We start from the raw sequence: 26,198 nt of genomic DNA, 5'->3' as shown, positions 1-26,198 counted from the left end.
GGATGTATGTACCCGCCAGGAGGTACACCTATTCAAATGACTCAAATAATTAGTTGCATATAAGAATAATTTTTCACCAACATGAGTTCTTCCATTTTTTATTTTTGCTTATCCATTAATTGATCAATTAATAAATGCCGACTTCATCAACATCGTCTATTACCACTACAACAATTCCACCAGTAGCACAAGGATCAAGTAATAATAATCAAAATGAAGTCCTTGAGTTATCATGGATGAATACAAATAATGACAATCATGGAAAATCTAGACTAGATGAAATAGCCGTATTAGAACGTGAACTTCCTCAGAGCCCAGAAGTTGAAAATGTATTGACCACGGGGGAAGATTACTTCTTAAGACGACGTCTGACAATACCAGGAGCATCACCACAATCACCTGGGGATGTAAATGATGAAAGCAAAGCATTAATGTATGGAGCAGAGAAAAATCATGATAAATTTCCTGATGGTGGACTTGAAGCAAACATTGTATTATTAGGTTCATTTATTGGATTAATAGCTGATTTCGGGATTGCTAATGCATTAGGTGCCATTGAATCATATATTGCATTACATCAATTAGCAGGAGTTCCAAAATCTACTCTAGGTTGGATTTTCTCATTACACTTGGGGTTTATGTATTTCTTTGGGGTATTTTTTGGTGAATTGTTTGATAAATTTGGAGCAAGACCTCCAATGATTGCAGGTACATTTTTCATTACCGTAGGATTATTTTGTACTGCTGAATCAACAAAGATTTATCAATTTATTTTATCCTTTTCCTTTGTAACTGCTTTAGGAACACTGTTGGGAATGAGTGCTTTGATTGGATCATTGAGTCATTGGTTTTTGAAAAAACGTGGTACTGCTTGTTCCATTGGTACAATTGGTGGGTTAGTTGGATCCGCATGGTTCACCATGATGTTGAATAAATTGTATGGTTCAATTGGGTATAAAAATGCCATAAGAGTACTTGCTTCTATTTGTTTTCTTCTTATGTCTATAGCTACTGTGCTTGTACGAGATAGACGATCTGTACTTCTGACCCCAACAGATGATTCAGAAGAGAAAATCACCATCTGGCAAAAGATACCAAAGTTTTTCAAAGGTTGTTTGGATTTTTCTGTTGTTAAAGATATGAAATTTGTCTCCTTGTGTTTGGCTGTATTTCTTAGTGAAGTTATTTCAATGACTACATTGACTTATTTGGGGTCCTATGCCATCTATTTTGGTTTATCAGATACTACTTCATTTATTATGCTTACCTTGGTTAACGTCTGTGGTATCCCATCGAGATTATTGTCGGGGTTGGTTGCAGATAAATACGGCCGTTTCAACGTTATGTGTGTTTGGTCCTTGGCAACAACGATAATCATTTTTGCATTATGGTATCCATCAAGTTTATCTAGTTATCGAACAACTGTCAATTTATTGTATGCTTTTAGTGTATTATTTGGTATCTCGACATCATCTGTTATTTCCTTAATTCCGGCATGTACTGGTCAAATATGTTCTTCCGATAGATTTGGTAAAGTATATGGTACTATGTATTTCTTTTTGGGGTTTTTAACCATTCTAGGAATGTACTTGGCTACATTGGTCATAGCAGATGGGAAAAGTAGAAATTTTGGGAATTTTGTGTTATTTGAAGGATCATTATCTGCACTTAATGTGCTCATTTGGATTTGGGCAAGATATTCAGCTGTGGGGTTAAGATGGTGTAAATTCTAGACACAACAAGACAAAAAAAAAACAAATAGGGTTCCATTGTTGTATATAGAGATATACATGTAGTTTAATTTCGCTTAATATCAAATTCTTGGAAATGGTTCCCTTTTTGCATTGATCAATTGTTGCTATGTATGTAACCACTGCATATAATAAACGTTGCCTAGAAATTGCAAAACAAAAAGCTGTCAAAAAAAAGTTAAACAAATAATACACACATGTATGCTAATTTAAAGGTAGTAAGATAATTCATATGAGTCAACTATGGAATATCTACACCGTAATGATTGGGCAGTGCATCACTCGTTGATTCAACTATTGTTGATATTCGGTAAGTGCACACCTATCACGTGGGATCTTCCCATTCACCACATGAGCTGACGGCATCAAAAAAAAAAAAAAAAAAGAAAGTCAAAGAGATGGGTAAAATGCACCTTGGTGGTTATCGCGATTTCAGCAACACAAAGCGCGGCAACAGGCACAAGAAATAATATCGCAGCCATCAAGTGTCCCAGAAAAAATAAAAAAAAATAGAAGATCAACATCAAAAGGATTCATTGGTTCATCAGATATGATTCCACTGAACCTCTATTAAATTAAATGAGAATACTAAACGGGCCCGTTAGAGGCTTTGATTGATATTAATGAACGGCATTAATATATCATTGGTCTTCCTGGTTACGTATTACGCATAACCACTATAGCTAATTTATATGTACATGGTGAATAGGCTTATTAATGAGGAGAAATTTTATTAAAGGTCAAATCATTCAACCATAACCAAAAAGGTTATGTAATAACTGTAAGAACAATGAGAAATAGAACCTGATTGTTTAAATCTAATCAACCCTATTGTCCAATTTGAGAATGTAATATCGTTGCTAGGACAAATGACCCTCATAGAAAAAGAAAAACAACTACTAGTCGAGTTATATCTGCAACAAGTCAAACCAAGACAGTCATTCAACTCTGTAGAAATGATATATCTACTCGTGTGTATATATCTCGGGAATATCATGGTTTGAAGAAATGATATAAGTTGCAATATAAACTAAAGGGTTGATAGCTAAAAACCAAAATCCACAAAAGAAAAAAAAAAAGTTTGATGTCAAATTGGAACCTTGTTGGTTATTACAGATTTGTACTGAGCAAATTTTGTGATAAATTTAATTATTCCTAAACCCAAATGCCTAAAAATCAACTAACACAAAAAAAAATTTCTTCAACATCTTCATCTTGTTGTTCCTGTTACTCCGTCGTTCGACATTATCATCACCTTCTGTCAATATTTGGAATTATAAATATACTTGACATTTTCTGGTTTTTCTTGGTTTTAGCTTGTCATATTTTTTTTTAAACTCTACAAACTTAATTTTTAATTATTTCCTTGGACAATTATTACTCCACCACAATCCAATAATAATGATTAATAGTGAACAAATAGCTCAAGTGTTTGAATACTTGAACAAAAGAGACGAATGTCCTACTGATAACGAATATGATGGTCGAATGGGTGCAAGAATATCATCCATTTTTGTCATTATGGTAACAAGTGCAATTGGTACATTATTACCATTATTATCCTCGAGATATTCCTTTATCAGATTACCACCAATAGTGTTTTTTATTTGTAAATTCTTTGGTTCTGGTGTTATTGTTGCAACTGCGTTTATCCATTTATTAGAACCAGCATCAGATGCTCTTAGTGATGATTGTTTAACTGGTCCAATCACTGAATACCCTTGGGCTTTTGGTATTTGTTTAATGACTTTATTCCTTTTATTCTTTTTTGAATTGGTTGCTTATCAAATGATTGACAGAAAAATTTCCAAAGAATCAAACTTGGAAAATGGTAATGGTGCTCACACTCATTCACACTTTGGTGATGAATCAATGTATACTAAGAAAGTCAAAGATGAAAAATTGAAAAAACTTGAAGATGATGAAGATGATGAAGCAGATGAAATCAGATCTCAAGACAGCCACGCTGAAAACAAATTAAATCCATACCCTTCACATTTTGCCCATGCTGCTGAACATCAAGACCCCAGTGTTATGGGAACCCCCGTTAATGATCAATCCAAGGAACAATACTATGGACAATTGTTGAATGTGTTTGTTTTGGAATTTGGTGTCATGTTCCATTCTGTCTTTATTGGTCTTTCATTGGCTGTTTCTGGTGAAGAATTCAAGAGTTTATATATTGTTCTTGTTTTCCATCAAATGTTTGAAGGTTTGGGTTTGGGTACAAGAATTGCCACAACTGATTGGTCCAGACATAGATTCACTCCATGGATTTTAGCAATTGCTTATACTTTATGTACTCCAATTGCTATTGCTATTGGTTTAGGTGTTAGAGAATCATATCCTCCAGGTTCAAGAAGATCCTTGATTACTAATGGTGTTTTTGATTCTATTTCTGCTGGTATTTTGGTATACACTGGTATTGTCGAATTAATGGCTCATGAATTCTTATATTCTGGTGAATTTAAAGGTCCTAATGGTTTCAAGAGAATGTTATGGGCTTATTTCGTTATGTGCTGGGGTGCAGGTCTTATGGCACTTTTGGGTAAATGGGCTTAATTTTCCTTTTATTTATTTATTTCTATGTTACACTTTGTTGTTGTATATTTTAATTAGTATTTGTAGTTAATAGATTTATTCATTCAAATGATTGTTAGTAGAGTAGACGGTGATTGAACTACTTAGTGGAAGTAGTTGATGCAAATTTCTCGGAAACTACCTTGTCTGCTTGAAAGAAGATCATTAGAGGGCGACACTGACAATGGCACGTTCTTTAAGAATATTTAATACATATAAATACAAACTTATTGATACATTACTTAGAAATTAGTATCGACCAAAGCTTTTGGCAATTTCCAATTTTCAGCTTCAGCATAATCTAAAACAATAATACCGACACCTTTCTTAAAAGTATCTTGGATATTACCATCAATCATTGCTTGAGAGACAGGTTGAGGCCAACATTGTTGATCATAAAAATTAGAACCAGAAGTAAAGTTAAGGAATAATTTATCATCTTTACCAGAAGTATATTCTTGTGATCTTTTTGCAAAAGTCTTGACATAATCGATTTTCTTGGGCAAATCAGCAGCAGAATTGACTTCACAGAAATCTTGTACCGCAAATTGACCACGATCTTCATCAGTTGTATTATAACTCCAGAATGATGCAGAAATACCAAATTCTTTCTTCAAGTTTTCATCTTGAACACCAAATCTTCTAAATAAAATAGCTTTACCTCTAGCATCACCAACTCTTGGAATGTCAGTGTGCAAATACCATTTGTCTTTATTTGGATTGACATATCTTTCCCATATCAATTTACCAAATTCATCATTTTTATTATCCCAATCATCACTACCTTCTTGTTTAATAGAAACAATAACAGTTTCAGAACTGTTGTGTTGTAAAAATTGATAAACTTCATTCAAAGTATCTGTCAATTTCAATGGGAATGGAATTTTAACAGGGAATTTACCATGAATAACTTGTAAATCTTTAACATCATTACCAAGGAACAATTTACCAACTCTAACATCGAGAAATCTAACACCATGTTCTAATTGTTCAGTAACTGTTGCACCTTGACATTGAACTGATGGTAAAGCAACATGACAAGCTGCAGAATTGTGAGTTCCCGGAATTGACAATTGGGAAATCTTTTTGTTATCGTCAATATCTTTTAACCAAGTTTTGTAATCAACCATTGTAAACAGTAAAGAAAGAAGAAACTATAAAGAAATGATTATTATTATTAAATTTTAAATAAATTCAATTGAAATGAGGGGGGATAAGTTTCAGTATTTATTTGTAAAATTATTCTTATAAAAAATGAAATAGGAGACATGAAATTTGCTTTCTTTTAGATAGGTACTGGATATAATCACCAGCTTACATTTGTCCTGAAACGGCTAGGTTAATAGAATACATAAGCTATTGTTTGAACTGCAATGTACTGCCCCTTGAAGCTGTAAATACATTTGCTGTTTCAATACAAAATTTCTACTTTCCTGTACATGAAAATCAAATTTGGAAGTACGCGCGGCGGTCATAGGTATATCCTAATTGGGATTACTAATGATGATGAAGATGATAGCAATGTTCGGGATTTTATAATCATTCGAACTAAATAAAAATAATCGATGAGCTAAGCTGTTTCTCTGGTTATGTGATTCATCTAAACAGTTTGAGGATTATTTCACATCCCTGGTTAGTTATAAACATACTATATACTACTGTAACTCTATCAGCATATCATAATTCGTTATTCTTGCATCGCCCTATTGACCCAATCCCCGTGATTCGCAATTCGATTCAACTCAAAAAAAAAAAAAAAGAAAAATCGTTTGATCACAAAGAAAAAGAAAAAGTTTTTGCCTGGGATACTCAATCTTCTTACGTTACACATTGAAAAGAGATATATAAATACCATCCCATCGAACCACGTCTTTGTTTTCCCTTCTTCTCCTTCTTTTTCAATATAACATAATAATACCACGTGTCATTTGATTTATATTTAACAATGATTAGCAAGATTGTCTTCAACACTGCTTCCAAATCCTTTATCAGAACATCTATTACCCCAGGTGTTTTATCTACGACTATTAGATATTATTCAGCACCACCATCCAAATTTGCATTTAAAGTGGGTCCACCAAGACTTCCAAAAGAAGAACAAGAAGAATTTGAAAAATTACAACTGATTGCAAATTCACAAATTGCTATTGAAGAATATAATGATCAAATTAAAGAGAATAATAATGGATCTACAGAACAGGAATTAAAACCACCTGTTGTTAATTCAGATATTGGTACTTTTTCAAGTTTGAAAATCATTCCTGAATTTGAAGGTAATGTTAATCCTAAAACAGGTGAAAGAGGTGGTCCTAAACAAGATCCGTTGAAACATACTAAAGATGAATGGAGTTTTAATGGAAGAGTTATTGATTTCTAATAGGTGTCTTTTTGTTTGTTTGTTAATTATTATTATTATTCTTTAAATATATGTATTCATTTACTAATGGTTCAAAGTAATTCATTACTTCCGAACGATAACACCAACCATGTTTTCAACGTCGCGTAAAAAAAAGAAGAATCGTTGTTGCAATGGGAATTCTATTTTTTGTTCTGTTCCTTTTGCTTTTGCTTTTTCTGCCAAAAACTTTTTTTTTTTCCTTTGTTTTATCCGAGATCTGGAAACTTAAGATGAGGATGAATAGATCAACCAATAACTATGGATTTTGATCCCTTATCTTTATATACACCATCTCCCGTTGAGGTGACAGAAGAGATAGTTGATATTCCAAGTCATTCTATCCTGGAAACACCCATATCTTCCGAGGAAGAACAACAACAAACTGAGGTTTATGATGATGATGATGATGATGACGATTCTCATTCACAACCAATACATACTTTAGATTTACCAATTTTAAACCTTAAACCATCCTATGAAGTCTTGATTACAATATTAAAACTTTTAGCTCCTAATGAAGTATTGAATTTTGGGAGTGATATTGAATCAGATATATCCCATCCAGAGACAATTTTCCAAGAAAAGGAAATCTCCGAAATCAGTGAATCAACATTATCTTGGTTTAAATTATACTGTCCAAGATTTGATAATTTACAAAAACTTGCAAATATTCCTAACTTATCAAATTCTTTAAAACTCAATTACACATCTGAATATAACTCATATATGACTAATATAATAATAAGTCCTTTATCATGGGTATCTGATCCTATACAAATTGAAGAAATTCATAAATTGGCATCTTTACGAATAAGTGAAAATTGTGGACGTACAGCTCAACCAGAAATAATTCGAAAAATAAAACTTGATAATTTAAAAAATGGATTTTTAAAATTACGTGAACCTTCATTAACTAATGATAATCTTGGTTTAAAAACTTGGGGATCTTCATTAATTTTAAGTCAAAGATTATTAAATCATCCAAGAGAAGAATATATGTATGGTAAAATACTTGAATTAGGTTCTGGAACTGGATTAGTAGGTATGATTAGTTCTTTATTAGGGTATCAATCATATTTAACTGATTTACCGGAAATAGTACCTAATCTAAAATCAAATGTTGAATTAAATGGATTAAATCTGATTGTACATGAATTAGATTGGACTAATCCAGAAAATTTTTTGGAAACTTTTGGAAATGATGTTAAATTTCAAACAATAATGTTAAGTGATCCAATATATTCTTCAAAACATCCATATTGGGTTGTCAATATGATTAATAAGTTCTTGGATATGGATGATTCAAATTCTAGAGTGCTTATACAAATTCCTTTACGTCCTAAATTTGAAGAAGAAAGACAATTACTTTGGGATTTATTAAACAAAAATGGGTATAGTGTATTACAACATGAAGTAGAACATGGATTTGATGATTTTGGTGAAATGAATTTCTGTTTCAAAATGTTTAATAAGAAAATATAAAATAGAAATATAGAATCTATAAATAATCTTTCAATTTCTTTAATCTTTCAACTGCATCTTCTAAAATCTTATCATCTTTACAAACAGCAAATCTGATACAATTTTCCAATCCATTACCTTTCCTCTTTGATTCAATCAAAAATTCAGTAGGTGGGATACCAACAACTCCGATTTCTTTAATTAACCAATATGCTAATTTAAAATCCAAAGTACCTCTATCACTAATTGGACCAGGGAATTGGTAATCATCTGGGATTTTAATTTTCAGTAAATTAACTAAAAGGAAATAACCACCTTCTGCAATAGTATAAGGTAATCCTAAATCATCAAAAACTTTAGTGAAGATTTTATACTTATGTTTATAATCTTGTCTTGTAGCTTCAAAATAATCCAATTTGTCGGCTTCTTCAAACCCTTGAGCAACAGCTTGTTGTAAAGGAGCTGGACTTGAGAAACAAATTCTTGTGTGAGCAGCAGTGACAAATTTAATTAAATTAGCAGGACCTTGGATATACCCAACTCTCCAACCAGTAGCAGCAAATGATTTACCAGCAGATCCAACAGTTAATGTTCTTTCAGCTAATTCTGGTAATTTTTCCAATGCAGCTGGTCTTGGAAATTTATCAGTGAAATATAAATTTTCATAAACTTCATCACTAACTAAAATTAAATTATGTTCAATGGCGATTTTACCAATTCTTTCCAATTCTTCTTCTGTGAAGACTTTACCAATTGGATTATGAGGAGTATTAATAACAATAAGTTTAGTTTTATCAGTAATTGAATTTTCCAAACCTTCCCAATCAATTTCCCAATCTTTACCACTAACAACTTGATTATCAAATTTCTTTGGATATTTAATTTCAACATATTTAATTTTAGCACCAGTCATTTCAACATTTGGAATATATTGATCAAAAAATGGTTCAAATACAATAACTTCATCACCAGGTGTTAAAAATCCAAAAAATATAGCAAACATACCTTCATTTGCACCGGTTGTAATTTGTACTTGATCAATTCCAACTTCTCTTCCATAACTTCTTGAATAATGTTCAGCTACTTGTTTTAATAAATTTGGATTTCCTCTAGCTGAAGCATATTGATTAAATTGTGGTTTTGATAATGCTTGATTAACTGCATTAATAGCAAAATCAGGAGGATTATATGAAAAAAATCCTTGTCCTAAATTAACAATTGGTTTACCTAATTCTTCTTGTGCTTGAGCTGCAGTTTCATTAATCAATGACCAAATATCTTTTTGACCTGGTTTTTGATAAAAATATGGGTTATGTAAACTTGTTGGATCTCTAGATTTAACACTCATTGCTCTAAATGTTCTTGGTTTGAATAAACTACTGGAAATTCTTGTTATCATAAACAACAACAAAAATAATGGAGTATACCGGTAGAGGAAGAATTGATATCAAAAATGAAATATCACGATGACTAATTATTAGAGTCTGTTGAAGAAATCGAGATTTCCAAATTGTGGCTTTCGCTACCCGCGATAATTTAACTGGATCGAATAAAAGCGGGAGTAGAAAATTTTTCGTTTTTTTCTCTCTCTTATCAATTCTTGTCAAAGTCACGTGAAATTACCGATATCACGACAGTTGATGCAAAAAAAAAAAAAAAAAAAAAATACAAAATGCTTTTATTATTATTAATCACAGTATATTACACACTAATCTGTTTATTATTAGACCCAGTCCATTCTTCGATTATTTTTGGTTTACAATCTTGATTAACCAATTCAACAATTCTTTTCAATTCAGTATCATTACCAAATTCACAACCTTCTTCAACTACCCAAGAAGCATCAGTTGATTTTTTCCAAATAACTTCACAAGCATATCCAGTAACCAATAATCCTGGAGGTCTAGAACCACAACTTTCTACTGCTTCAGCAACTTTACCTAATGTAGTTCTTATTACTCTTTGATCTGGACATGATGCACGTTCAATAATAGCACATGGTAAATTCAAATCCCAATTTTTTTGTTCTGCCAACATTGGAATTAATTCCACAACTCTATGTAAAGCCATGAGAAATACTGTTGTTCTAGATGGAACAAATTCTGGTAAATTTGGAATAGCACCTCTTCTTCCAGTACCAGTACAAATCAACACTTGATCAGCAACATCTCTATGAGTCATAGGAATATTTGATAATACAGGAGCTGCTAAAGCAGAAGTAATTCCAGGTAATACAATTGGTTTATATCCATGTTCTTCAAAATAATTAAATTCTTCACCACCACGACCGAATATATAAGGATCACCTTGTTTTAATCTAACTACTTTTTGACCTTTATTTAAAGCTTCCAAACCAAGGGATAATAATTCTTGTTGAGCTTTTTCTGCATTTCCAGGAAATTTTCTTGCAATGAATAATTTAGTACCATGAGTTGTTGGGATTAAATCTAAAACTTGTTGTGGGACTAATTTATCCGCAAGGACTAAATCAGCTGAATGAATAGCCTGTAATGCTCCTAATGTTAATAAAGATACAGAACCAGGACCACTTCCAACTAATGTAAGTTCTCCCTTTTTAATTGTTTGTTTCTTTAATGCTGGTTCCTCATCATCACCTTGCTGCTGCTGTTGTTGTTGTTGTTTGTGTAATTTGTATGCATTTGATAAATCATTAATTGAAATCAAGTTTAATTTATTTAGTGGATAATATTCAACAATTTGTGATAACCATCTTGTTCTTTGAAGTTTGAGATCTTCTTTAGTTTGATTGAATTCTGGAACAAATGAATTGAATTTATGACTATTTACAGCATCATCTTCATGTTCTCCACTTTCAATCTCTAGTTTATCTTCTTCTTGAATAGTTTTTCTTAATTCTCCAATAGTTTGACATATTTCATTCATATTATTTGGTAAATGATTAATGATTTCTCTTTTAATTCTCAGTGCTAATTTACATCCTTTACCATTTGTAGTAACACCAAATTGGAAATCTCCAGATGTATAAGTTGACAACATAGTAAATGTACATAATTCTGGAGAATCAGTTGTATTAATGGGTATTCTAAGTTTTTTACAATTAGTGTAAATATCTTGTTTTACTGATTCATTAGTTAAAGAAACAAAAACTCTATCAACAACACCATCTACTTCTGGTCTTCCCAATGTTGTAATATATTCTTGAATTTTGTCAGCAAAATTAGGATCCACTAGAACTGTTAATTTTTCATCCGCTTCATATTGTTTTAATGCTGGAAGGAATGATGGTTTTGTATCTGTTATAAGTATTGGTTTGGCACCTGAATCAATAATAGATGGAATTCTAATATTTGTAACGTTGGAATATCCAAATAATAAATGGATTTCTCCAGTTGATATTATAGACGTTATTAAATTTGTCATTCTATGGTTGGTTAATAATAATATTGAATAAATACCAAAAAATAATAAAAAATGTTCTCCTCCCAAAAAAAGGTGAAAAATTTAATGGATTTTATATTAACATTTATGGGGTTTTTAAAACTTTTTCAGATCGGGGTCTGAATAAAAAATAAAATGCAAAAACTCACGTGAACGAGCGTTATCTGGAGTAATTAAAAAAATAATGCGTCATACAATCTACACAACTCATCATTGGATCTCATTAAATCACATGCAAAGTTACACGTGATGAATACACGTGCGATGCCATCGGATGTTTGTGATGAAGAAAAAAAAAATTAAAACTTCATCGTATGATGGATTTCATGTCAATCCCTTGATTATTGATTCCCTTTTTTTTTTTTTGGCTTTTTTTTTTATTTTTTGGTTTAGTATTATCGTTAAACAACTACAATCATCATAATGGCTAAGAGAACATTGGGATTGGCTAAAGCTGCTAAAGCTAAAAAGCAAAAGAGAGAAGAAAAATCCGAAAGTCCAGAAAAGGATTCTGGTAATGAAGAAGAACAATTAACTGTTGAATTACCAGAAGGTGCAACTGATGAAATTTCTCAATTGATTGGATTACATCAAACATATTTACAATCTGAAAGAGATAATGAATTACTTGTCAATGGTATTATTCATGAATGTGATAGATTATTACGTAGTAATGAAGATGGAAAAGAAGAATTACCAGCTATTTTCCATAGTATTTATGCTACTGCATTAGCTGAATTGAGTAAATTCGTTGAAGAAGAAGAAGAAGAAGAAAAAAAAGAAAAGGAAGAACAAGAATCAGATAAGAAAATTAAAGAATTTTTTGATGCTGCTTTGGAAAGAATTGAAATTGGGTTAGAAAAACATCCAAATGATGTTAATTTATTAATTGCAAAAAGTAAAATTTTAATTGATCAAATTGTTTTACAATATATTTCTCCATTAAGTGTTGATTCAAAAAAGAAAGAAATTGAAGTTGAAGTTGAAAAATTATTGGATACTGCTTTGGAAATTTATGAATTGGCAGAAGTTAAAGCTAATGAATCTAAAAATTATGAAGTTTTCAATGATTTAGAAACTTTGGATATCTTACAAGCTTTGGATGATTTGTTGGATATTGTTGATAACTTTGGTAAGAACAATTTGGAAGAAGAAGAAGAAGATGAAGATGAAGAGACCGAAAAGGACAATGGTGATGATGAAGACGAAGTTGAAATTGAATTGACTGAAGATCACCCATTATATGTCATTAAAACTTCTGACAAATACAATCAATGGTGGAGAGATCATACCCATACTTATTTAGACAACTTAAAGAAATTGGATAGTAAAGATGTTTTACCAGAAGTTTTAAGAGAAGTTAATCATAGATTAGGTCAATCTTATTTACAAGAATCTGAAATTCCAACTACTGTTTTTACTACTTTGAAATATGACGATGAATATGATGGTGCCAAAGAATTAGAAGGTTTGACTGTTGAAGAAGCCCAAAAGATTTCTCAAGATTTGATTTCAAAAGCTTTAAAATATTTGAAAGGTGCTAAAGATGAAGAAGATCCAGAAACTTGGGTTGATATTGCTGAAGCCATGATTACTTTAGGTAACTTGCATGACATTGACAGTAAAGAACAAGAAGATTTATACAAAGAAGCTGAAGAGATTTTGAAAAAGGCAAACAATGCAACTAATGGTAAATTCAAGGATATTTTAGAAAACCTCTTGGAAAACTAGTTGCAAATACAACATATAGATAGAAAGACGGGATCTTTAATGATAAAAACGATACAAAAAAGAATAAAAACTAAATTATATTAATCTCTCTATAAAGATAATATACATATGACTAAGAACTAAAACCAAAAATTAAATCAACAAAATTTATGCTGTAAAACAACAGACAAAACAAAAAAAATGGACAAGGGATATACCATGACGAATAAAATAAAAAACCAAACATTAAATCATTAACAAACGAAAAGGAATTAGAAACTAACAAATTCATACTCTATTAATAATAGTACGTTCACTTTGTAATTTCATGGCATTCTTTTCATGAGCATTATCTTTACAATATTGTAAATTAGTACATAAATGATCTTCCAATAATCTATGTTTGGCACAGAATTTGCCTTGACAATGAGTACAAGTACCCACCATTCTTAAAGGGGCAGAATTACAAGTTTTGAAAGAACACTTGTTTTTCTTTTTTGTTTTCTTTACTGGTGAAGTGGTTGTAGTAGAAGCAGTGGTATTGAGTGATTCCATTGAAGGTTGAGGCGTTATTGGAGGAGTATCGGTTGAATCAGCCATCAAAATAACAGTATTGGTATTGTCTTGATCTGAAGATAATCCAAAAGATTGTAAATCAGTATAATAAGGTTGTAATTTCTTACCATTAAAGATTAATTTAAAATCAGTGGGCACATTAACATTTGGAGGCAAACCAACTTTAACGGAGTTTTTCAAATCTTCAACAGTTGAGTTATCTGGGATGGTAACAGTGAAAGAAGTTTCCGTAGATAATCTGATGGTGACTTTCATATTAAACGTGGGGGGCTGAGTGGTTGTAGTGATAGAAGTAGAATAGATAGTATTTGCAAATATCAAATGTAACAAAAAAAAAAAGAAAACAAGAAGTTAGAAGTAATAGGGAAAAAGAAAGATTGTTACAAATGATGTCGACGATATTGGATATTTAGGATATGGGTTGTAATTTATACAACTACAGAAAAAAAAAAAAAAGAAAAGACTCACCACCACCACATCCATAATCACCGCCGCCAATTAAGCAGACAAACAAACAAAAAAAATAAATTGTGACGGGAGGAATTTCATGACTGAGCAGATAAGAGTCACTCAATACACTATCACATTATCGCACGTACGTACCCTACGCCCACACTTATTGTTGTCTTGAACTGACACAAACCACCACACAACTAGACTCACCATTTTAGTATTTTCCCATGGTGTTATCTTCTTTCCATGTGTGTCAATCATTTGCTATATATAAAAAAGTCATTCCACTATTCCCAATATTTCCCGCTCCTAATACTCATCTCTTTCTTCCTCTTCATTGCTCAACTTCCTCGCTTTGATTTTTGTTTTGCATTTTGCATTTTGCATTTTACTGCCAAACGGGGTACGGGAAAGGAAATACAATAAAAAAGAAATTTGCCTACGGTGTGTTTCTTTTTCATTTTCCCCTTCTGATTTCTCGGTGGCAAAAAAAAAAAAAAGAAAGAAAGGATTACACTCAATTACATAAGCAATTACGAGAAAATTGTAATGTCGGAAAATTTACCGATTTCTGACATTACAAATTTGCGACACACATATTTGGTAGTGTCTCCTTACAAATTGTATTATTTTCGACACTTGTAACTTATGACATCATACATTAATACATAAACTAAAGCAATAAAATAGAATAAATACCGAAGTATATAAAACTCTAACACCAAAAATTAAATAACTCCTAAAACAAAAGAATAAACCATGGAAACAAACAAACAAAAAAAAAGAATAACCCTTACAATGACATAAATTATATGATATGAAATAATGATATGCTAATAAAATGAAAAATTTATCAAACATGTATCAAACACGTAATAAATATTGCTTACCTTCATATTCAACTTGATGTTTCTTTTCATGATTTAAAACTTCTTGACTATTACTAAACATGATTTTACCATTAGATGAAGGTGAAGCATTACCTGAATTAGAACTAACACTTTCTATTTTATATTTTGGTTCTATTGGTTTAATTGAACGTGAAGGAGTACCATCTAGAATATTATTTGATTTTAATTCTGTATTTGCTGGAACTGGAGTAGATAAACTTAATCCTAATAAAAATAAAACACTAATTAATCTCATTATGAATGATTATTGAATAATATTGAGCAATGTATGGAAATGAATGAATGAATGGCTCACTTGATAAAGTTTTCCTAAATCAAAAAAATAAAAATTTAAATTATGATTTTTCAAGGTTCGATTACAACGTTTAAATATAACAGAATGTTGAAACAAATATTCAACGAAGTATTTTATTTTTTTATTATTGTTTCCCTTTAAAGTAAATCTTTCTAATTAAAAAAAAAAAATTCCCTCCCTTTTAAACTTTTTGTACATTGTAAATCTCCTTTCTAATTCGTATAAAGCCTTGTTGTTTCATACACCATGACAGAGAGAATTTAAATTACTGTTTATAGTAAATCTCACTAAAGTGCTCATTTTTTATTTTATTTTTCGCTGTTGTTGCTGTTGTTGCTGTTGTTTGCTTATCTGCAATGCGTAATGGGTGTGCGCATAAAATTCAGTTTATCATTAATGAAAGGGGGGTGACGAGACAAGACGAGACGAGACGGGTCGAAGGTTAATTATTCATAACGTGCAAGGCGGCGTATTAACCTTTTTAGTTTCTCCTTCGTCCCATTATTTTGCAACTAAGGCGCAGTCTGGTATGACGCGAGAAGCCACCGTAAAAATATTTTATATTACTTAATCCTTCGATTACCAAGTCTAGACTCGCCGACTAAATTGACTATATTAACCATCAATTACATTACGGTTTTTTCTTTTGTCGAATCACTAATTATACTAATTATATTAATTATACACACATATATAATAAAAGCTATATACAAATTCATTTCATCATTACATTACATCATGTAATCTCTTTTTCTTTTTCTTTTTTTTTTTTTTCTTCAATCACTTCATTTGGCTTCCCCTGTTTATTCATCGTGTCGCGTTTTGTTGATTCTTCATGATGGCTTTGTTTTTATCCCCTTGTTGTTTTTCTTAAACGCACGCTTGCATCACTTGGTTTTGAAGAGATCGTGTCAACCTGTTCGTCCCTTTCATCTTTCTCTTCATCACTTGAGCTTTTTGTTAAATTAATATCACTGGCTTGTTCCAAATCAGCAGCTGCAAAAATTTGAATATCCGACAAATTATTCATAGTTAAATCTAACGAAGTAAAACTGTTTTGACGTTGTAATTTTTGTGTTGACAACTCATGATCACTCTCCGCGTGATTGTATTGACGATAAAACCTGTCGTAATCATTGAAAAGACCTGGTCCAAGTTTATTACAGAATAAAGTTACTCTCTTTCGCAATTCATCCCTGGTTTCCTTTAATTCTTTAATTTGTATTTGATCATTATCGTGACTAATCAAAGAAATAAATAATGGCTTTAATGATTTGTAATAGTCCACACCAATTTCACCAACTCTTAATGAAGCATAGGTAGTTAAAACAGCCCAAAAGTAACAATACATAAAGATGAAAATCACAGAAATATTTGGTACAAATCCCAGTTTCACGATTAATATCGTACCAATCACAGAATAGAATATGTACAAAGCAGGGGCCAAAACCATGGCAACCAAAATCTTCCATGTACTCAACACATCCTTTGCTTTGATCTTAACACTTGATGCAGCTAATGCTTCTTTGGCCTTTTTAGCTGAGATTCTTCTTCCCGTAATGAACACTGGGCTAAACAAAATAAGTCCAGGCAAACTCAATCCCATATACAATGAAAACTGGAAAAACCTACTGATAAACATCTTGAAAGTGTTCAACTTGTCTGATTGATCTAATGATTCCACTTGATGATCATGGATACTCAATCTCATTAATCGGCGATTGTAATCATTCACAGCATCTCTCAACTCTTTAACATCTGGTTCTTCCTTGTATTGTTCATATCCTCTAATTAATCTTCTATTCATCTCAATCACCATTGGAGTTGGAATTTCGTCTCTATTAGCAGAAGTGTATAATCTTCTTGCTGCTTGTAACACCATCAAAGTATCATAATCATTACAAGTAACTGTTACTTCCTTCAACCCTAATGTGATCACTTTTAATAATTTATCAACAGTCCCTCTTGGGTCTGTCATATACTGTTCACCTAAAGACTTGTCAACAACAATCGATTTTCCAAATTCCATAACCACTCTAGATCTAAACTTGTGTGGATGGAAATAATTTAATCCAACAGGAACTATAGTAATTGGCTGAAGCCCATCATCTCTTTCTCCATTCTGTTGCTCTTCCATTTGTTGGGAAATAGCACCAAGAGCCATAATAGCCACACCTGGTTTTAATGGTAACAAATCAGGACGATCATGAGACCCACCTTCTGGGAAAATCCCTAAAACATGACCATTATTCAAATGATCAAACACATTCTGGAAAACAACATGATTGTCAATGTGAGGAGCAATCTTAAACAGGGTACCATTTTTCAAAACACCATCAATTTTATCTTGAATATCCTTCTTTTTAGAAGTAAAAGGTTTCTTTAAAGTCAAATGAGTATCATCTTCAATACTTGAAATTTGACAATTACCAAGAGAATTGGGTAATCCAATCAACCCTTTGATTTGGCATTCTTCAGTGAATTTTGTATTTTTCCCAATTAATAAACAATCATCATTAGGATCACTAAAAATCTCTCCTTGGCCCATTTTCAATAAATCCTGGGCACGTTCAACAGGAATAGCACTACATAATTTAGCAGCTTGACCAATAATTGCTCTATTGTACGATTTCTTAGCAATTAAAAAGGCGATTCTTCTACCAGTACATTCTTTAACTTTAGTCATAACAACTAACCCATCAACAAATTGATTATGGTGTGGAGCAATCACAAAAATAACTGGACCTTTCTTTGGAATCTCAAATCCTCCTCTAGTCTTTATATCTCTAAAAAATGTATTAATAATACAATTGAAGAAAAATAACACGGAATCATATGCAAATATATGAAAGATAACACTAAGGTAATACCAAATAGTTTTTTGAATCGGTTGACGGTGGTGAGAATTGGGTGAATCTGACTTCATTTTCTTCGATTCGGATGTTTCTCCAATTGAAGTAGATTTCATAGTATCATCAATCATCGTTTATTATTCAATTGATTTCAATTGGGATAAAAATCTTCCTTTTGATTTGATTCTATTTTCTATTTTAAATTTCTGTTGGGTTTGTAAATTGGGGTAAGAATAATTTATTCTACAAAGGTGGAGGGGGGAGGTGGGGAGTAATTGTAATAAATTTAGGCAGCAACAAAATTAAGAATAATTTTATTCTGTTCTAATAATGACAGAAAATCACCAGACAACAATATTTGGCCTACTAATTTTTTTTTTTAGTTCCCCGGAAATCGCGTAAATCACGTGGTACGTCGTATATCATTGTATGGGGACTGAGATATTGTAAATGGCAATAAGATACCGATGACAAGGGATAACATAAAGAAGGTTGAACTTACTGGAGATGATACATACTTTCTGAATTTATTGTAGATGGTGGTTTTTCTCAAATGCTTCTTTGTATAGTACGGTTCTACACAACCATGTTCTGGCCAATAAAAGTGTCGAGTAAAAGAAGAAAATGATTAGTAGTCCTGGTAATGATTACTAATACTACAATTGACTTGGCTCTAACGTCACTGTTACATCCGTTTAGACTAGAAATTGTAGAAAGTCTTGGTTAGCTATAAAACTAAATCAAGTTTAATCTGTCAAATTAAGTGTGGTGGGATTTTTTGATATTTAAAAAAAGATGGCATTTTTCCGACCCGCAGCTACATCACTTCCGTGCTGCTTACTAACAACAAAAAAAGAAAAATATTTAAATCCGAATTAAATCCGAACAATAATAGAATATGTTCAAGCCCTCTAATTCATGCAACAAATTATTCAGGAACACTAATGGTTAATAATCATATTCCTTTGACCGCGTATCCCCGAAGATATAACAAGAAAATAAAGATGAAATAGATTAAAATTACTAATACATTGATTTCTTATTCCTATGATCCAAGAATCCACAGTATTGTCCCCCACTTCGGATAAAACGAAAACCAATAAAGTTAGAAAAGAAAAAAAAAAAATATATTGTACTGTAACAATATAAAAGCATCCACAGTTCCACTCTGGAATTTTTCAATCAAGTGTTTCCACAATCAATCCAGATATCACTTGTATTATCAATCATATTATATAATGACTACTTCAAAATCAAATTTATTTAAACCAATCAAAGTTGGTAACGTTACTATCAAACATAGAATTGCTCATTTACCAACAACCAGAAGTCGTGCTACATCCGAACATGTTCCAACAGATTTAATGAAAACTTATTATACAGATCGTGCTAAAAATGGAGCATTAATTATTTCTGAAGCCACTTTAATTTCATTAAATCAAGGTCTTTATCCAAATGTTCCAGGAATTTTCACTAAACAACAATCTCAAGCATGGAAAGAAATTGTTGATTCTGTTCATTCTGTTGGTGGTAAAATTGCCATTCAATTATGGGCATTAGGTAGAGTTGGTAATGCTAAACTTTTAAAATCTCATGGATTACCATTAACTGGAGTTAGTCCAATTTATGAACATGAAAAAGCAGAAAAAGATGCTATTGATGCAGGGAATCCTATTCAAGAATTAACACAAGAACAAATTAAAGATATCATCTATAATCAATATACTAATGCTGCTAAATTAGCCGAAGAAGCTGGATTTGATTTCATTGAATTACATGGTGCTAATGGTTATTTAATTGAACAATTCATCCATCCAGCAACTAATCAAAGAACTGATAAATACGGAGGTAGTATTGAAAATAGATCAAGATTCTTATTTGAATTAATTGATCATTTATCTACTGTTATTGATCCATCTAAATTGGCAATTAGATTATCTCCATTGAATGATTTCCAAGTTCCAGAAATTAACCCAACTGCAGAAGAAGATTTCACTTATGTTCTTGAAGGTTTACAACAAAGAGCAGATGAAGGAAGAGGGTTAGCATTCATTGATGTTGTTGATGAACGTTATAATCCAGATGGTACAATCAGACCAAGAACAGTTGAATTTGTTGATAAAGTCTGGAAAGGAGTATTGTTAAGAGGTGGTAGTTTTACTTATGATAAAAAAGGTGATTGGTCAACTATTCAAAAAGTTGCTGATGCTGATGATAGAACTTTAATTGGTTTTGGTAGACATTTTATTGCTAATCCTGATTTACCAGAAAGAATTAAAAGTGGATATGAATTAAATGAATATGATAGATCTACTTTTTATGCTGGTTATAACTATGGATATAATACTTATCCTTTCCATGGACAAGTTCTTAAAGTTGACCCAGAAGAAAAACTCGCTGGTGTTGCTTTGGCTTAGTTGGCTGTGGTTAATTTAATAGATTTCGTCAATATTATTACTATTATGTTTTATTTAGTTTTTATCTCAATACAATTGTTATTATCATTTGTTAAATTGGTTCCAGTACTAAAAATAGAAAACCCCAAAACGCTACTTTGATCTGCAATACACCGTTGACAAACTTGTTGCAACTTGCAACACTTTTTCCAGAACACAACACAAGTATCAGATTATGATTTTGCCAATCTTCTGAATACACGCCAATGAAAAAAAAAAAAATAATAAAGATCTGCGCTACCATGTTGACGTACAAGAAAAAAAGAGTTCATTACATATTTCTTACAAATGAGACTTTCTTGCTGTCAAAGTAAAGAAACAACTGACTTGATTTACATTAACAAACAACTTCATTTGATTGTAGTTTTTTAAAAAAGGATAAGACGACGGATAGGTTCGAAATAGAAAATATTTTTAAATAGACGTGTAGTCGGTCTAACTAAACCAAAGAAGAAGAAAAAAAACAGTGACCTGATTTTTTACAAGGAAAGTTTAAAGAACGTGACAAAGAAGAAAAAAAAATCATGTACCCGTTGTATCCTCGCATTGTCTAGATTCTTCCTAGCACCAGGTACACTACTCTCTCTCTCCTCTCCATTGTGTATTCACATAGTAAGTTAGTAAGTATTAAATCGTTACACCTTTTTTTCTTCGTTTCCTTTCATTTCCCTTGTGGATATAATTTTATTTTCTTTTTGTTTTTTTCTGTTTTACTATTTTTTTTCCCCTTTCATTTTCTTATTACAAATTATTTATATTTACTTTTTATTGTTGTTTAGAAACCGTGTTGTTGTTTCTATTAGCAAGTAAATAGTTCATGTTTCAGACAATCCCATTCAGTAGAATGAACATATTCAAGAAACCGATATCAGCCGTGGCTAATGGTATAACATCGATCACGTCAAACGAAGTCGCGGATACAAATGGCGGGGGCCACCACCACCAGCATCATCATCATCAACATGACCATCACCACCACCATGAAGAAAAAGAAGAAGAAGAAGAAGAAGTTACTTCACCGAGGAAATCACAAATTGTTGTTAAAGTATCACCTCAAAAGCAAAGAGATAATTTTAATGAATTAAATGAGATTGAATCACAACGAATAATTTGAAGGATTAAATAATCCTGATACTTCTATATGGGCACTCACATCCGGAATATCCCGTGCTAACCGAAGTAGAAATAGATACACTAATGTTACGCCATGGGATAGAACACGAGTAAAATTACCTGTTATTGATGATTCTTTATATTCAGATTATATTAATGCTTCACATATTCATTTAAGAACTTCAAGAAATAAAGTATGCAATAGATATATCGCCTGTCAGGGACCTTTGGAATCAACTATAAATCATTTTTGGGCAATGGCTTTTAATGAACTGGAACATCAAGGAAATGATGTCGTAGTAATTGTTATGGTTACCCCCTTGGTTGAGAATGGTATGATTAAATGTGACAAGTATTGGCCAGAATTGGATGAAACTTGGGAATTTGGTCAAGAAAATAAACAGGATGGTATAAATTTAGAAGAATTATCAATCAAGAATGTTAGAGAAGATGCAAATGAACTGGATGATTATGTTGTTACTGAATTGGAACTAACTGCTAATGGGAAAACCAAAAAGGTGTATCATTTTTACTATTTCAAATGGGCAGATGCTAAAACTCCACCATCGATTCAACCTTTAAGTGATTTATCAAGTAGGATTGATGAAATTAGAGAAAATTTAACTGATTCTGAAAATCACCTTGTACCTATTGTTCATTGCTCTGCTGGTGTTGGTAGATCAGGTACTTTTATCGTGTATGATCATTTGTTTAGAGATGTCGATGTGTTCAGAACATTGGCGCGTGCCGATGGTATTTCAGATAAAGACTTGGTTTATCAAGCCGTTTGTCAATTAAGAAGTCAAAGAATGATGATGGTTCAAACAGTTTATCAGTATAAATTTCTTTATGATGTTGCTAGAACGTTTTACAAATAATTTTAATTTCCTAATTAACTTAATACTTTTTCTATTCTATTATTATTATTACTATTGTTATTCCTGAACTTTATGGGGTTTGTTGTTTTTCTTTTAATATTTTCAATTTAATATCTAATTTACTTTTTATTTAAAAGGCATATTGTTTATTGTTTTTGTTTGAGTTTGTTAATTTTAATTCTGTTGCTTCCTTTAGGCTTTTTCTATTATACACATATATTAAAAAGAAGGGAAATGTTTTGCATAGAAAGAAAGGTTACATAAAGATACAGATATTTAAATATACACCGGTTTATGAAATGATTTATCCTCATTAACTATAAATTTGCCATCTATCCTTGTTTTTTTTTTTTCATTAAAGCCTATATTACTATTCTTTTCTTTGTATAGTAATATTAATACTAATACTAATACTAATGTCTACATCAATTTCAAAGACAATGTCAGATCAATCAACAATTATCATCTTGTCAGATAAAGAATCATCCTCATCATCATCATCACCATCTTCAGGATCAGAATCAAGAACATGTTTTGGTGCATTCTTTCTGAGTATTGGGTTTTTGTTTACAATCACGATTATTTTATTTGGAGTTATGGGATGGTATTTTTATTCCCATAATAAATCTACAACAAATCCTCCTACTCTAGAAGGTGATGATACTATTGAAACAGAACGAGTATTAGAGGATGAAAGAACTCCTCTTTCTCCTGATGGTACTGATGATTCCAATCCTAAACCAAATCAAGAATCATTCTAAACCAAAAAAAAAAATGACAAAGGATTCAACATATATATATAGGTTTGAGGTTGTTAATTGTGTTGCAACTTTTCCCGTTTCTTCAAATATTCACATAATAAGAGCAAATAAATCACTAATATATGTTATTCATTAATATATGTTATTCAATAATGAATGTATATTTGACTGTAATACTCTGTATATATATATGTATAGATCTCGTTTTATGCCATGTGGGTATCAATCATTAATCTTCACCAGCCGGGACTTCATCTTTTAATATTTTATTCAATTTCAATCTAATTTCAGTTCTTTCATCACCTCTTAATACATCTTTCACAAAATTAACATCACAATCCAATTGAACCATTTGTAAAGCACCACGTAAAACACCACATAATATTTGAGAATACCATAATTCTTTACCAATTTTATTATCTGCAGTTATAGGTAATTCAACAAATTCAGTTAATGGATTAGGTTCAGGTATAATTAAACTACAAGATTTATTATCAGATGACCAATTTTCAACTATTGGTTGAATATTTAAAAATATTTTAAATCCTAATTTACTTATAACTTCTGCTGTTTCTTTAAATGTTTGACATCTTCGAATACCTGTTTTGGCTAAGAATTCTTCAATTAATCTTAATCCTATATTATATCCCATTTTATCTAATTGATTATTTACTTCATGATAATTATTTTGAAAATCACGACATAGTTGGGCTACTACTGATCCATAAGTTAATGTAAATAATTCTGAATTCTAAAGACAACAAAAAATTTTTGTTAGTTTCAAAAATGAATAATTATCAAACTGTAAGTTAGTCTAGTAATACATACTATTTTTTCAACATTATTCTTCCAAATATCATCTCCTGATGCTTTCTTTGACATGGTGTAAATTGGTTTGATATATACAAATTTGGTTGATTAAAGGTGTTTGAGTTTTATCGCTCAATTTTTTTTATTTTTTTTTTTTTTTTTGGTGGATCGAATCGCTTTACACATGAATTTTAAAGATTGTGAAAATTAAATTGTAATTCATTAAATATTAAAAAAACAAATAGCTATTAAACAAAGAAAATATTAAATACTATAAAATATTGTGTAGTTCATATCATACTTTTATCACTAATAAAACAACTCAAACTCATAACTCTTTGGAAATCTAAATATCTTTCTTATTTTCATTAATAATTTTTTCTTCTTCTTCAATATCAATTTCTTCTTTAGATTTCTTTGTACTTCTTGATTTTTTAGCTAAGAATTCCTTGTATTTAGTCAAAGTAATATGGTTTTGTAATTCTTTATATTCATTAACAAACTTGTATTGGGTATTGCTGAAAATATCCCAGAATGTAAAGAAAGGTTGGGAGAAATTACTTTTGATTCCCCACATTTGATGGTGAATATCATGATAAACGGAGTTATTTGGGAAAAGAATTTGGAACAAATCAAAGGGTAATCTGTATCCACAATGATCATCAACAGTTTTCATGGTTGCAAAAGTGTACAAAACAATACATTCACGATGAGTTAAACCAGTAGCGATGGAAGCAATACCAGTACCAAGAGTATCTAAAAGGAAACCTTCAACTGGATCATTATATAAAGCACCATAAGCATATGGAACATACAATCTGTGGTGTCTTGAATGGAATCTTCTGTATAAAGCTTTGTTAACATGCATGATACGATGTAACCAGAATTGCCAAGTATCAATGATAGTAATAGCAATGGCCAATTTCAAGGCAGACAAACCATACATGTATCCGTAATAAATAGCCCAATCAGGAACAAAACTTGGCAAATAGTTATGCTTCAAATTCCACATGGCATATAATTCACCACCAGTTTGAGGGGTTGGATCAAAATAGTAAACAATGAAACCAACAATACTTTGAATGATATGTTGAAAAATAACATCTCTGAAAACTTCATAATGGGTAACTTTATTTCTACTTTGTTCTTCTTCACTTGGATGAATTCTATATTTTTCAGCCAATTCAAAAACATCTATTATATGGAAAAACATTGAATATGTCCAATATGCAACAACTGGTGCAATTAATGCAAGGATACCATCTGGGATGCCTTCAATTAAATCAGCTTGTTTTGAAAGGGTAACATTATCAAAAAACTTTGGTTGAGCAAGAACCATGGAGAAGTTAGCTGGCGCTTTAAATGTACTCATGGTTGATTGTGGTAATGTATTCTAATAACAAAAAGGAAAGACTAGAAAGGGGTGAAAAAAAAAAAGAATTATCTAAACCACTGGATGGATATAAATGTAAACAGAAGGGAAGAAAACACTAATAATAAAAAAAAAATTGAGTTAAACTAGATTGCTTAAATATTCGTGATAGTTACTTGTATCTAAGAATTATGCAGTAAAAGAATGAAGTTGGGTATTAATTATAGTTTGCTTTTATGAATATTACTCAGTCCTGAATAATCAGTAGATTCTTATTGGAGGTATTTAACCGTGAAAACCAAAAAGTGTGTGGGATGATGGTGATATCGCCTGTTTATTTTTTTTTTTTTCTTACGTGTGTGTGTGTTTGAATTTTTTGAATTTTGTTTGCTTGAGCATTG

General features: G+C 31.2%; 14 protein-coding genes across 14 annotated transcripts; 7 read left to right on the top strand and 7 right to left on the bottom strand. All coding sequences in view use genetic code 12, as the record gives it.

The window, feature by feature from the left end:
• Nucleotides 1-134: 134 nt before the first annotated feature.
• On the top strand, nt 135-1,733 carry CTRG_01373 (uncharacterized protein; the record flags this gene model as incomplete). Its single annotated transcript, XM_002547021.1, has 1 exon — nt 135-1,733. The coding sequence occupies one exon, from the start codon at nt 135-137 to the stop codon at nt 1,731-1,733; it is 1,599 nt and encodes a 532-aa protein (XP_002547067.1).
• Nucleotides 1,734-3,152: 1,419 nt separating this feature from the next.
• ZRT2 (low-affinity Zn(2+) transporter) lies at nt 3,153-4,313 on the top strand (the record flags this gene model as incomplete). The annotated part of the gene is made up of 1 exon (XM_002547020.1): nt 3,153-4,313. One exon carries the CDS (start codon nt 3,153-3,155, stop codon nt 4,311-4,313), a length of 1,161 nt encoding a protein of 386 aa, XP_002547066.1.
• A 260-nt stretch (nt 4,314-4,573) lies between these two features.
• Nucleotides 4,574-5,461, bottom strand: CTRG_01371 (phosphatidylinositol-specific phospholipase C; the record flags this gene model as incomplete). The annotated part of the gene is made up of 1 exon (XM_002547019.1): nt 4,574-5,461. One exon carries the CDS (start codon nt 5,459-5,461, stop codon nt 4,574-4,576), a length of 888 nt encoding a protein of 295 aa, XP_002547065.1.
• An 815-nt stretch (nt 5,462-6,276) lies between these two features.
• On the top strand, nt 6,277-6,708 carry CTRG_01370 (uncharacterized protein; the record flags this gene model as incomplete). Its single annotated transcript, XM_002547018.1, has 1 exon — nt 6,277-6,708. The coding sequence occupies one exon, from the start codon at nt 6,277-6,279 to the stop codon at nt 6,706-6,708; it is 432 nt and encodes a 143-aa protein (XP_002547064.1).
• A 279-nt stretch (nt 6,709-6,987) lies between these two features.
• CTRG_01369 (S-adenosylmethionine-dependent methyltransferase) lies at nt 6,988-8,211 on the top strand (the record flags this gene model as incomplete). Its single annotated transcript, XM_002547017.1, has 1 exon — nt 6,988-8,211. The coding sequence occupies one exon, from the start codon at nt 6,988-6,990 to the stop codon at nt 8,209-8,211; it is 1,224 nt and encodes a 407-aa protein (XP_002547063.1).
• Nucleotides 8,212-8,227: 16 nt separating this feature from the next.
• Nucleotides 8,228-9,589, bottom strand: CTRG_01368 (kynurenine--oxoglutarate transaminase; the record flags this gene model as incomplete). The annotated part of the gene is made up of 1 exon (XM_002547016.1): nt 8,228-9,589. The coding sequence occupies one exon, from the start codon at nt 9,587-9,589 to the stop codon at nt 8,228-8,230; it is 1,362 nt and encodes a 453-aa protein (XP_002547062.1).
• Nucleotides 9,590-9,891: 302 nt separating this feature from the next.
• On the bottom strand, nt 9,892-11,592 carry MET1 (uroporphyrinogen-III C-methyltransferase; the record flags this gene model as incomplete). The annotated part of the gene is made up of 1 exon (XM_002547015.1): nt 9,892-11,592. The coding sequence occupies one exon, from the start codon at nt 11,590-11,592 to the stop codon at nt 9,892-9,894; it is 1,701 nt and encodes a 566-aa protein (XP_002547061.1).
• Nucleotides 11,593-12,033: 441 nt separating this feature from the next.
• CTRG_01366 (uncharacterized protein) lies at nt 12,034-13,341 on the top strand (the record flags this gene model as incomplete). Its single annotated transcript, XM_002547014.1, has 1 exon — nt 12,034-13,341. One exon carries the CDS (start codon nt 12,034-12,036, stop codon nt 13,339-13,341), a length of 1,308 nt encoding a protein of 435 aa, XP_002547060.1.
• A 267-nt stretch (nt 13,342-13,608) lies between these two features.
• Nucleotides 13,609-14,151, bottom strand: CTRG_01365 (uncharacterized protein; the record flags this gene model as incomplete). Its single annotated transcript, XM_002547013.1, has 1 exon — nt 13,609-14,151. One exon carries the CDS (start codon nt 14,149-14,151, stop codon nt 13,609-13,611), a length of 543 nt encoding a protein of 180 aa, XP_002547059.1.
• Nucleotides 14,152-16,405: 2,254 nt separating this feature from the next.
• SCT2 (bifunctional glycerol-3-phosphate/glycerone-phosphate O-acyltransferase) lies at nt 16,406-18,538 on the bottom strand (the record flags this gene model as incomplete). The annotated part of the gene is made up of 1 exon (XM_002547012.1): nt 16,406-18,538. The coding sequence occupies one exon, from the start codon at nt 18,536-18,538 to the stop codon at nt 16,406-16,408; it is 2,133 nt and encodes a 710-aa protein (XP_002547058.1).
• A 1,107-nt stretch (nt 18,539-19,645) lies between these two features.
• Nucleotides 19,646-20,824, top strand: EBP7 (Ebp7p; the record flags this gene model as incomplete). The annotated part of the gene is made up of 1 exon (XM_002547011.1): nt 19,646-20,824. The coding sequence occupies one exon, from the start codon at nt 19,646-19,648 to the stop codon at nt 20,822-20,824; it is 1,179 nt and encodes a 392-aa protein (XP_002547057.1).
• A 1,409-nt stretch (nt 20,825-22,233) lies between these two features.
• PTP1 (tyrosine protein phosphatase) lies at nt 22,234-22,854 on the top strand (the record flags this gene model as incomplete). The annotated part of the gene is made up of 1 exon (XM_002547010.1): nt 22,234-22,854. The coding sequence occupies one exon, from the start codon at nt 22,234-22,236 to the stop codon at nt 22,852-22,854; it is 621 nt and encodes a 206-aa protein (XP_002547056.1).
• A 990-nt stretch (nt 22,855-23,844) lies between these two features.
• Nucleotides 23,845-24,497, bottom strand: CTRG_01361 (TRAPP complex core subunit; the record flags this gene model as incomplete). The annotated part of the gene is made up of 2 exons (XM_002547009.1): nt 23,845-24,366; nt 24,444-24,497. 2 exons carry the CDS (start codon nt 24,495-24,497, stop codon nt 23,845-23,847), a joined length of 576 nt encoding a protein of 191 aa, XP_002547055.1.
• Nucleotides 24,498-24,771: 274 nt separating this feature from the next.
• Nucleotides 24,772-25,797, bottom strand: SUR2 (sphingosine hydroxylase; the record flags this gene model as incomplete). The annotated part of the gene is made up of 1 exon (XM_002547008.1): nt 24,772-25,797. One exon carries the CDS (start codon nt 25,795-25,797, stop codon nt 24,772-24,774), a length of 1,026 nt encoding a protein of 341 aa, XP_002547054.1.
• Nucleotides 25,798-26,198: the final 401 nt, after the last annotated feature.

Source organism: Candida tropicalis, assembly GCF_000006335.3.
Source record: "Candida tropicalis MYA-3404 genomic scaffold supercont3.2, whole genome shotgun sequence".
In the NCBI taxonomy this organism is placed as follows: domain Eukaryota; kingdom Fungi; phylum Ascomycota; class Pichiomycetes; order Serinales; family Debaryomycetaceae; genus Candida; species Candida tropicalis.
This window is presented reverse-complemented; position numbering and strand designations above follow the sequence as displayed.